Source organism: Lycium ferocissimum, chromosome 6 (assembly GCF_029784015.1).
Source record: "Lycium ferocissimum isolate CSIRO_LF1 chromosome 6, AGI_CSIRO_Lferr_CH_V1, whole genome shotgun sequence".
NCBI classification, from domain to species: Eukaryota; Viridiplantae; Streptophyta; class Magnoliopsida; order Solanales; family Solanaceae; genus Lycium; species Lycium ferocissimum.
Genome location: NC_081347.1, coordinates 55,085,634 through 55,098,279, shown reverse-complemented (window position 1 = coordinate 55,098,279; position 12,646 = coordinate 55,085,634). Strand labels below are relative to the sequence as shown.

At 33.7% G+C, this 12,646-nt stretch overlaps 1 protein-coding gene across 1 annotated transcript; it reads left to right on the top strand.

Annotated features, from left to right (window-relative positions):
• The first annotated feature begins 1,504 nt into the window (after positions 1-1,504).
• Positions 1,505-12,186, top strand: LOC132061402 (alpha-dioxygenase 1-like). The gene is made up of 9 exons (XM_059454231.1): positions 1,505-1,735; positions 1,808-2,056; positions 3,243-3,376; positions 4,530-4,713; positions 9,963-10,107; positions 10,209-10,321; positions 10,624-10,829; positions 11,257-11,463; positions 12,015-12,186. The coding sequence occupies exons 1-9, from the start codon at positions 1,505-1,507 to the stop codon at positions 12,184-12,186; spliced, it is 1,641 nt and encodes a 546-aa protein (XP_059310214.1).
• The last annotated feature ends 460 nt before the right edge of the window (positions 12,187-12,646 follow it).

Below are 12,646 nucleotides of genomic sequence, written 5' to 3'. Positions count from 1 at the left end.
TTTAGGTTCTTCCGATGTTGTTCATGACGTCGGATGCCGGTCACGTCTAGGGTGGGTTTTGGGGCGTGACACCCTCGTAATTTGAATCTCAGTTTTTGGTGTGTTTCTTGCTTTCGTGATGAATTTTTGATAAACTCCGGTGACAGAGATTTTTTCCGGCATTTTTTCCTCGTGTTCGATCCTAGTTCGTGATTATTTTTTTTTAATAATCAAGGCTTACTTCTTCGAGTCAAAGAAGAAGATTGGTAACCTGAACCCAAATGTCATTTGGATTTACTTGTTTTAGTTGTTTGATAGTTTCTATTGGTCTCGTGTAATTGTTTACATCACGATTATGAGTTAAAATGGTGAATCCTACTGCAACTAGAGATACGTATTCTCCTGAAGCTTCCAGTCCTCTTTTCATTCATTCTTCAGATATTCCGGGTACCTGTCTAGTTGGGACTTCTTTCTTTGGGTGTGATTATGGGGGACGGAAGAGGGGAATGGTAATTTCTCTGTCGGCGAAAAACAATTAGGTTTCGTAGATGGGACTTGTTCTAAACCTTCTTCTAATGACACACCTACGAAAATACGTCAATGGGATAGGTGTGACAACATGGTTATATCATGGTTGACTAACTCCCTTTCACCAAATATTGTTGAAAGCGTCCAATACTCATAAACTCCTAAGAGTATTTAGAAGCAATTAGAATGTAGGTATGGAATTGTTAGTGGCACAATTTTTTTTTATTTTTTTTTTGAATTAAAGAAAGAGTTAGCCTTAAATCAGAAAGGATCTCTTGACATTCCATCCTATTTTAACAAATTGAAGAAATACTAGAATGAACTAGGAACTATGCGCAAGAATCATAGCAACTCTTGTGTTTGTGCTGCTAAAACTGGTATCGAAAAGGATGAAGAGGAGGATAGGTTGTATCAATTCCTTATTGGTCTCAATGAGGTATATGTGGGAGTGAGAAGTGGTTTGCTTATGATGAATTCTCTTCCTCATCTTGATGAATCTTATAACATACAACTCCAAGATAAGAATCAGAGATGGGTTCAAACTACTTCTCACTTAAATTCTGAATCTACTTCTTTTAATGCTACATCAAGTAGTACCAAAGGCACTCCTCCTGTATTTTCCTCTGGAAATATGAATCCTAGGCCTTGTGCCCCTCCAAAACTGTATAATCAGGGGATTGACTTTGATCAGTCCAAGGCAAACCTCTTCTATAGATACTACAAGAAATCTGGCCATTTGATTGACCAGTGTTATAAAATTCATGGCTATCCAACTCATTTTAAGTTTAACAAGGGAAAGAGGATGGTTGCAACTGCCTCTGGTGATTCTAGTTCATTTATTGTCCCACCTCTAAGTTTTCATGCTCTTCCTTAAGGTTTTACTGTCCATGAGACACAAAAATCCTCAATCCCTGGTTTAAGTAAGGAGCAGGTCTCTCAGCTATTGTTTTTACTATAGAGTAACCAGCTCAGTTCAACTTCTGAATCTCCTGCGAACATGATAGGATCTGCCAACCTTGTTGGTAGCACTTTCTATTTTGATACTTTTTCTATGCTTGATTATAATAATGATTCTCATACATGCTTGTTGCCTAGTGTTGGTAAGAATGTTTATATTATAGATAGTGGTGTCACTGATCACATGACATCTGATAAAACCATTCTTTCTAACCTTACACCTCTTCTTGTTCCTTATTTGGTAGCTTTGCCTAATGGCTACAAGGCAAAGGTTACTTCTCTTGGTTCTGTTACCCTTTTCCCTTGCTTAGTACAACATATCTTGTAGATTCCTTCTTTTCAGTACAATTTGATTTCTGTGCACAAACTTATTACGCAATTTCATTGCATGGTCTTATTCACTTCTGTTTCTTGTATTCTTATACGGGACCTTTCCATGAGGATGCTTCTGGATCTTGGTAAATTGGACCAAGGACTCTATAAGCTTCTTCACGACAAGATTGTCATACCTGTTTCTACTGCTTCTAGCTTATTTCTTCCTGATAGTGTGCTTCATTCTTCTACTAGTACTAAGCCTACATCTAACATAATTGTACCTACTAGGAATGTTGTACATTTTGTTCCTATAATTCCCTGTATTGATGTGCAACAATTAAATAAGAATAATGTGAATAAGAATGATATACTTTGGCATCATTGACTAGGCCACATACCATTTGCAAAAATGGAAACCATTTCCTCAATTTCTGGTGTGTTATCTACTAGGCAATCCTTCATTTGTTCGGTGTGTCCAAAGGCAAGACAGAGCAGGTTTCCTTTTTCTCCAAGCATTTTTGTTTCTAGCTCCTTGTTTGATCTAATTCACGTTGATACATGGGGCCCTTACCATACTCCAACGTACTCTGATACTAGGTATTTTCTTACCATTGTGGGTGACCATAGTAGGGCTATGTGGACACACTTAATGAATTCTAAAAGTAATGCTTTCACCTTGTTAAAGGCTTTTATCTCCACGATCCAAACACAATTTAAACAAACCGTCAAGAATATAATAAGTGACAATGCATTAGAAATTGGATTGTCCGACACTGCTTTATAATATTTTCAGATTATGGTATAATTCACCAAACTAGTTGTTCTCATACACCTCAACAGATTGGTGTAGTGGAGAGGAAACATAAGCATTTACTTGAGACAGCCACAACACTATTATTTCAGTCCAGAGTACCTACTAAATTTTGGGGTGATTGTATCCTCACAGCAACTTACCTTATCAATAGATTCCCCTCAACTGTCCTTCATCATAAAACCCCTTTTGAACAACTATATGGCACCTTACCTTCTTATTCACACCTAAAGCCATTTGGTTGCCTATGTTATGCTGTTGTCCCATGAAGCTCAGTGCTAGCTTTTTACACCAGCAGTGTTAGCCCAAAAAAATCTCGAAAAAACCCATGTAAGAATGTTGTGTTTTGAAAATGGCTTTCATTTTTTTGGGGGGAAATTAGGCACTATGTCTACTGGGAGAAAATATTTATGCTTCATGTAGCTCATATTTTGAATTTGTTACTCGATTTAGTCCATATTTATTTATAAACACCTTTTACACCCTATTATACACTTCTATACAAGATTGATACATCATGTATAATGTTTTCCCAAGTATAACGTTGTATAAACTGAAAATATGACTACATGGTGTAACATTTTATGTTGGGCTGTATATTTTTGAAAATTTCCCTTTTTTTCCTTCTTTTTATCAAAAAAATGAAATGCAGTTAAAGAAGCCAGATCCAGTGGTAGTAGCAACAAAGCTGCTAGCACGAAAAAAATTCGTGGACACAGGAAAACAATTTAACATGATTGCTGCTTCTTGGATACAATTTATGATTCTTGATTGGATTGACCACTTGTAAGACACTCAGCAGGTTCTCCTACTTTTTGCAACCATGTTCTTGAAACAATTTAATATTGATAATCTTTTCCTATTTTAAATTTGGAAATTCACTTTCACGCTTATCTTTCTAAAACCAAAAACTAAAATTTAATAAATACTCCTTACGTCTCAATTTATGTGATATACTTTGACTAGAACGGAGTTTAGGAAAGTAATGAAGACTTTTGAAACTTGTGATCTAAAACAAGCCATTAATATTTGTGGGTAAAAGGGAAAGTTTCTAGTTAAATTATTTCTAAATATATATAGAAATGTGTCATTTTTTTTTTTACAGACTTAAAAAGAAAGTGTATCATATAAATTGGGATAAAGGGAGATGAAGCTAGCAAAAAAGTTGGACAATTATTAGCTTATGCAAAAATATTAAAACTTAATCTTGTAACCCAAGAGAAAATGATGTAAACATCCCAAATAAAACACTATTAGAAATATAACTTATAAGTATATATTTCAGTATATATTTCTGGATGAAAAAACAAAAATCAACTACACCCTTATAATATATCTTTGTGTATTTTTCACTTAATTTGGAAAAATAATTCGTGCTGTGTTTTTTTGGTATTATAAATTATGTGCACAGATTGAGCTTCGTGCACCAAGAGAAGTTGCAAGTGAGAGCACACTCAAATCGTTTAGATTCTACAAGTCCAAGGAAACTCCTACAGGCTTTTACGAAATCAAGACTGGTTACTTGAAACAGGCGTACCCCCTGGTGGTAAGATTTTATACTGCAATTTTATATTTTTGCCCACCGCTAGAAACAAAGGTTTTTCCTACTAACATTCAGCGAAAATTTTGTACTATAAAACATAAGTTTTCTACTTCATTCCCACCAAACCAGCTCACTGGGAAAATGCATAGTGGAGAACAGGTTCCCATTGAAACGCTGAGAACTTACTAATTTTTCCGTGTGAAAACATCACTATTTAGATTTTTCCCACCGACATTCAAAATTTTAATAGCCACTGAACATTTTTTAGTGGAAAATTTCAATGAGAAAATAGTGATTTTTAGTAGTGATCGTAATGACCTAACAGTTATAATATATATATATATATATATATATGCATGTATTTTGAGGATTAATAATACACATTCATTCATGAAGGGATGGAAGTGCTATTTATGGGAGCAACGTAGAGGTTTTGAAGAAAGTGAGAACATTTAAAGATGGAAAGTTAAAACTATCAGCAGATGAGCTCCTTGAACAAGATGAAAATGGAAAAATCATCTCTGGTGATGTTCGCAACACTTGGACAGGACTTTTGACATTGCAGACGCTCTTTGTTCAAGTCTTCAAGAGCATAATGTTGTTTGTGACGCCTTAAAGTTACAATCATATTAGAATCAGATACAGATCTCAGATTTCAAACTTATTTCATTAATACGTATATAAGGTCTAAGCCTAAGTTTGTAAGTTAAGACGAACTCGTAGTTAATTAATTCACTTAGTCCATCCCTGATTAGAGTTTTACTTCTATAAACTAATAGTGTAAAAGAATTTTCACTATTGGATAGTCTAAAACTCAATTATAGTAAATTGTAGAGATAATAGTCAAAATACCCCCCAACGTTTGACCAAAATGCCAACTACACACCGAACCTTTGCGGGGGTCCTATTACCCCCCTGGACAAATTTTTTCAGTAGCAAAATGACCCTTTTTTGCTGATGTGGCAGTCCAATCTGCCAACCCCAAATATTAAATGGCGGTTGTCCACACGCGCCTGGCCCACGTGCCACGTGTTTAATTTTGCCCATTTTTTATTAATTTCCCCTTCCTCCATCCATCTACTCTTCTTCTTCAAAAAAAAAAAAACTCTCAATTTTCCATACTCCATTTTTATTAAGGATCTGAAAACCCATACCCAATTCTCCTTCATCTTCATCAACATTATCATCATCATCATCATCTTCACTAGGAGTTGAAAAAAAAATCACACCAACTTGCTCAAATCTAATCCAAACAAACCCAAATGTGAAAGGAAGCTTCCTAACACCAAATAGAACAAAGTTCATCCATTAATTTGATTAAACAATCAAGAATTTAGAGAAACCCATTTGGTGTTCTTCATAGCTTTCTCCAAATTCTTAGCAATGGAGTTTAATTTTCTCCCAAATCAACTCAAAGAATTAGTGCTTAAATAACTCGGGCAATTCGCAGAATTGCCCTTCGTTTGGGGTGGTCTTTAAATTTTGCCCCTAATATTTGAAATATTGTTTTCAATCTTTTTGTTAGAACTAATCAAATCTCTAATTAAAGATGAAGAAATAACAATTGTTTTGTCGAATGATGATGCCACCCTTGTTCAAAAATTGTCTCCTTAAAAAAAATTGATAGGTAAATTTTCTATAATATTTTGTAAGCACTAATTTGCTAATAAGCTAAACAAAGATGAGAACAAAACTAAATACACATTGTGCAATGAGTTGAGTTTTAATCGGCTAAATAAGAGCGAAATGCACATGCATGTGCGGTGAGTTTAAGTGTGTAATCTTGTGCAAATCCAAGGCCATCACCCACCGGTAAAGGTTAAGCTGGAAAACTACAAAAACTACCAAAAAGTTTGTTTTTTTTTTATTGAAATATTTTAAATTTTGTATGCCCCCTCCGTGCACTTTTAGTTATGTTTAACTAAAAGTCCGGGTGCGTACTTTGTGAGGGCGGAAAGCTCCATTAAATTTCGCGCTAGGTAGACCTAGTAAAGGGGTAAAAGGCTTCATGTCGAATTGTTTTCAATCTTTTTGTTAGAACTAATCAAATCTCTAATTAAAGATGAAGAAATAACAATTGTTTTGTCGCAATGATGATGCCACCCTTGTTCAAGGGATGTCAATTGTCTCTTAAAAAAATTGCAGTATTGATAGGTAAATTTTCTATAATATTTTGTAAGCACTAATTTGCTAATAAGCTAAACAAAGATGAGAACAAAACTGAAATACACATGCAGTGCAATGAGTTGAGTTTTAATCAGCTAAATAAGAACTGAAATGCACATGCATGTGCAGTGAGTTTAAGCGTGAGTACTGGCAGGCAAATCCAAGGCCATCACCCACCAGTAAGGTTAACTGGAAAACTACAAAAACTACCAAAAAGTTTGTTTTTTTTTATTGAAATATTTTAAATTTTGTATGCCCCCTCTCGCGACTTTTAGTTATGTTTAACTAAAAGTATGCCGCGGGGGCGTACTTGCCTTGAGGGCGTACTAGCTCCATTAAACCGCATTCGCGCTAGGTAGACCTAGTAAAGGGGTAAAAGGCTTCATGTCGAATTGTTTTCAATCTTTTTGTTAGAACTAATCAAATCTCTAATTAAAGATGAAGAAATAACAATTGTTTTGTCGCAATGATGATGCCACCCTTGTTCAAGGGATGTCAATTGTCTCCTTAGCTGTAAAATTGCAGTATTGATAGGTAAATTTTCTATAATATTTTGTAAGCACTAATTTGCTAATAAGCTAAACAAAGATGAGAACAAAACTGAAATACACATGCAAGGCAATGAGTTGAGTTTTAATCAGCTAAATAAGAACTGAAATGCACATGCATGTGCAGTGAGTTTAAGTGTGAGTACTGGCAGGCAAATCCAAGGCCATCACCCACTAGTAAGGTTAACTGGAAAACTACAAAAACTACCAAAAAGTTTGTTTTTTTTTTATTGAAATATTTTAAATTTTGTATGCCCCCTCCGGCAGACTTTTAGTTATGTTTAACTAAAAGTCTACCGGAGGGGGCAGACTTTGCCTTGAGGGGCAGACTAGCTCCATTAAACCGCATTCGCGCTAGGTAGACCTAGTAAAGGGGTAAAAGGCTTCATGTCGAATTGTTTTCAATCTTTTTGTTAGAACTAATCAAATCTCTAATTAAAGATGAAGAAATAACAATTGTTTTGTCGCAATGATGATGCCACCCTTGTTCAAGGGATGTCAATTGTCTCCTTAGCTGCAAAATTGCAGTATTGATAGGTAAATTTTCTATAATATTTTGTAAGCACTAATTTGCTAATAAGCTAAACAAAGATGAGAACAAAACTGAAATACACATGCAGTGCAATGAGTTGAGTTTTAATCAGCTAAATAAGAATCGAAATGCACGTACGCATGTGCGGTGAGTTTAAGTGTGAGTACTTGTGCAAATCCAAGGCCATCACCCACCGTAAGGTTAACTGGAAAACTACAAAAACTACCAAAAAGTTTGTTTTTTTTTATTGAAATATTTTAAATTTTGTATGCCCCCTCCGGCAGACTTTTAGTTATGTTTAACTAAAAGTCTGCCGAGGGGGGCGTACTTTGCCTTGAGGGCACTTTTAGTTATGCGGATCCGATAACTTTAACTTTTTCTTAAAGATTGTATCTTGGATCCGGCATACACTCCCCCGATCTGCCTTGCGAAATTATTTTTTTATTTTATGCAAGCGGGGTTCGAACCCAGAACTTCATGTATTCGCCCATCTTTTCAAGCAAAGGGCAAAATTTAAAGACGACAAATATGAAGGGCAAAATTTAAAGACCACAAATTTGATTAAAGACCACCCAAAACGAAGGGCAATCCGCGCAAAAAAATGAAATAACTCCAACCAAGCAACAAGTAGCAACTCCAAACAAGCAACTTCCAATCAGATTTTCTTTAACAAGATTAGATTTTTCATCCTTATTTTTTTTCCGTATTTTTCCTTTTTCTTTCTTGATTTTTCATTTTTTTCTTCAGATTTTCGTTTATGGTGGAAAGTTGTTCTTTAACAAGTTGTTCGGAATCATATGTGGATTTTTCTTCGGTTGAGATTTTCGTTTATAATGGATATTATTTTGACAACAAAAAATGGGGATGGATATTAAATAGGGTGAAGATGAAGATGAAGTAGCCTAAAAATGGAGGAGTTCAAATTTTATCTACTTGACATCATATGTGGCGCTTAGTTGGCGTCCAAAACAAGTCGATGCAGATTTTTAAAGGCCGTCACGCGCCACGGGCGGTGTATTCACGCTCTCGCCACATCGGCAAAAAAGGGCCATTTTGCTTTCGAAAAAATTTGTCCAGGGGGGTAATAGGACCCCCGCAAAGGTTCGGTGTGTAGTTGGCATTTTGGTCAAACGTTGGGGGGTATTTTGACTATTATCCCGTAAATTGTACTTATAAAACTTGGATTAATAACCTGAAAGTAAGATCAATTACCTGGTAGCGCAACATGTTAAAATATAGTAATAATGTATATAAGCTAAATCCATCATAATACTTATTATGTATGTTTATGTTGGAGATTTATCATGTATCTTTTTACTTTGGCTGAAGTGATGAAAACACCCCTAAACTTGGCACGGTTTCGTAGTTCAGTCCCTGAACTATTGCCACACTTAAAAACACCCCTGTTCTTGACTAAATGGATTTTAATTCACCCAAGCATAGACATGCCATGGCAAGTGGAATGCACTCGCCGTCCACTTGGCATTTTCGTCTTATGTGTCCTCCACATAGATAAATTGTTTTTAAAAAAATATATAAAATTGATTCTTTTTTATTAAAAAATGGTAAAACTGATTTTTTTTTTAATAAAAAATCTAGAACATTGGTATATTTATTTTAAATCTGGAAAATTTGATTTAAAAAAAAAAAACTGAAAAACTAGAGTTTTAATTAAAATATCTGTAAAAAATGGATTTTTTTAAAAAATAAATGAAAACTTGATATTTTTTTTAAAAGTGTCCTAAAAAATCCAGATTTTCACGATTCTTTTAAGACACTTCTTTAAAAAGGAACTGGAAAATAGTGGATTAAAACTGGAGTCTTATACAATATGGAAAAACTGATTTTCTTAAAAAATGTGGAAAACCCTTCTTTTTAAAAAAAAAATAATCACTGAAAATTAAATTATTTTTAAAATTTATCAGTTTTCCACTTTATTCTTAAAAAAATCAGTATTCCAGATTTTAAAAAAGTCCAGATTTTTTATCAGAAATTCAATTTTCTAGATTCTTTTTTAGAAAAATGGATTTATTTAGTTTTCCATATTTTAAACAAGTCCAGGTTTTTTAATTAATATAAAAATCAATTTTCCAGATTTTTTTAAAAAAATAACGGGTTTCTCACATTTTTTTTTAAAATTTAGTTTTCAAGATTTAAAAGGTTCCAAATTTTTTAATAAAAAATCCAGTCCAAATTTATTTTTAAAAAATGGTTTTCCACATTTAAAAAAAATAGTTTTTTTGATTTAAAAAAATATACTTTTTAATGGAGGAAGGGGATGATTTAGATGGTGGAATAGGAAAAAAAAAATTAAAGAGATGCTAAAAAAATTGATTTTTCATTTTAAAAAAAAAAAAAAAAACTGATGTGAGTCTCCCGCGCACCTGAAAGTGTTTGTGCACACTTGCTATGCCATGTGGCAACGCGGGGTGAATTAAAATCTAGATAGCCAAGATTAGGGCTATTTTTAAGTGTGGCAATAGTTCAGGGACTGAACTACGAAACCGTGTCAACTTTAGGGGTGTTTTCATTACTTCAGCCTTTTACTTTTATATAATACTAGCTTGATCTTTATTATTGCAGAAAAAATATTCAGATTTGGACGATGAAGACTTGTATCGTCGTGCAAGGCTGGTGACTTCTGCTATCATTGCAAAAGTTCATACCATGGATTGGACTGTTGAGCTTCTCAAACTGAGACAACGCTTGCAGCACTACGTACCAATTGGTTAATACTCTCATACAATAGCTAATTTTACTTTGTCAGGCGTGCTCATTAATTAGTTGTTGGGTGATAAAATTATTTTCATTGCAGGTATGGATTATTAGGAAAGAAGTTTAAAGATACATTTGGGCATGTTGGAGGTTCCATTTTGGGTAGTTGTGTGGGATTGAAGAAACCTGAGAATCATGGCGTGCCTTATTACTTGACAGAGGAGTTTGTAAGCGTCTATCGAATGCATCAACTTCTACCCGATAAACTATGTAGATGCAACACCTGGACCAAACAAGTCTCTCCCTTTGACCAATGACTAAGTCATCATAGTGTATATATTCTACTTGAGATTAATTTAATTATCTAAAATAATTTAATTATACATTTTGAGATTAGTGATTTAAAAATAAAGTAAGTTATCTATTACAAAAAATTAAAATATATCGATAGCTCAAAAATTCTTTACATAATCCATAAGTCAAAATTTTCACTCATTTTATCTTTAATGTAATTGTCATGAAACTGTAGGATCCCAATGGGAGATCTAATAGGGGGGAAGGAGAAAAGAATTTATCACGAACTGAACTTACTAAGCAAATGGTTTCAATGGGCCACCAAGCTTGTGGTGCTCTTGAGCTTTGGAATTATCCAATACGGATGAGGGATCTTGTTACCCAAGACATTGAAGGGAATGATAGGCCAGATCATATTGACCTTGCAGCTCTTGAAAGTAAGTTCATTATATACTAGAACTAGAATAATCACAATAAAAAAGGTGTCAATTTCAAGTATGATTACTGAATTTTATCCACAGTAAAGTTATTGAATTGTTTTTTTTTATCACATTAATTTAAGTAAGTAAATTATATGTACGAATTATTCAGAAAATACAAATGATTGGAAAAATAAGTTTTTGGCATCAAATTACGAAACTCTCTTGTCACATCAGCGATTTTCCACTCTTCAAATTTCACATAAAAAAATTAAAAAGATGTGACCCCGTAAATTTTTAACGATACATATTTAACAAAGACAATATAAAGAAAACTCTTTTTTTTTTTTTTGTTCATTATAAACGTTTTTAAATTTTTTAAATCACTAGTGAATTAGATATAAATCCACAAAATTAATTGATTATGATGTTTGGATGGCATTTTATAGGGACAGAGAAAGGAGTGTTGCTAGATACAATGAATTTCGCAGGGAAGATCTGACGGATAATGAGGAAGCCATTAAAACTCTCCGTGAAGTATATGGTGATGATGTAGAAGAATTGGATCTATTAGTGGGGATAACGGCAGAGAAAAAGATCAAGGGTTTTGCCATCTCCGACACTGCCTTTTTCATATTCCTGCTCATGGCATCAACGTTGGTAATAAAAGTAACAAAGTCAATCCATTTATTCGTTACTCGTTCTGCTCAATTGGTTCAAGCTTAAAAGAATTAGGTTATGATTCGTTTATTGACTTGGTTCAATGGGTTGAATAACTCCATATGACCCGCCAAGTATCTAATCAAATGGATCAAAACAATATAACCCTACGTATCAAAATTCAACCAAAACTAATAAGCATACAAACCAAAATTCTGTGATTGGAAATTATATCAATTCCGAAGAATTGCAGAGTTATGTCGATTTGAAAAAATTATGTTAGAATGAAAAATATATTGAAATGAGGAGAGGTTGGATCATGTCAAGCGGTTTGAGTTATGACTAATCATTTGACTCATTTTGATCCTATTCATATTGATCCAAGCATAATTTGGGTAGATTGAATTATGACTTGTCTATTAACTTCATTTTCTGATCCATTCAAATTTGACTCAAACGACCGATTTGTCAACAAATAAGACAACTTTCATGCACAATATGCCTACTTATAAAACTACTAAGAGAAAGTTGATTTAAAAATTTACAGGAGGCTCGAAGCAGATAAATCTTTCACTAGCAATTGCAACGAGGAGACATACACAAAGAAAGGACGGGAATGGGTGAATACAACTGAAAGCTTGAAAGATGTGTTGATAGATCATCATTATCCAGAGATGACTGAAAAATGGATGAATTTCAGTTGCGCATTCTTTGTGTAGGACTCTTCTCCAGAACCACATAATCCTATTCCACTCTACTTTCGTATTCCTTAGCAATAGTCCCCTCATCTATATACTTAACGAAATTGAATAATGAAAAATAGTGTGTTTGACCATTTATGTTTACCTACATTGTAACTTAAGGCTTCGCGTTCTATTTACTGGGCTAGTTTATGAGAACTATTTCAGTTTGTAAGAATTGTTTCAATTTATAAGAATTGTTTCAGTTTGAATAATGAAAAATCGTGTGTTTGAGTATTTATGTTTTCCCCTCATCTTTATTTATTGTTTCTTAATAAGAGAATTGCAATTTTTTTTTTTTTTAAATGTTGTATTGAAGTTCATTATTATTATGTATCAAGTGAGAAACCTTGTGAGATTGGCCATCTTATTTGACATTTCGAAAGTATTGGAATTTAACTTAATAAAATTGAAACTAAGATGATTGGAGCGATTAGAA

Bases quoted from the DNA above. Each gene is read 5' to 3' on its own strand.
- LOC132061402 (XM_059454231.1), top strand. From the start codon at position 1,505: ATGATAGGATCTGCCAACCTTGTTGGTAGCACTTTCTATTTTGATACT. The intron at 2,057-3,242 runs GTACCTACTAGG...AATGAAATGCAG, and splicing joins AGCCTACATCTAACATAATT to TTAAAGAAGCCAGATCCAGT. The intron at 10,322-10,623 runs GTAAGCGTCTAT...ATGAAACTGTAG, and splicing joins ATTACTTGACAGAGGAGTTT to GATCCCAATGGGAGATCTAA.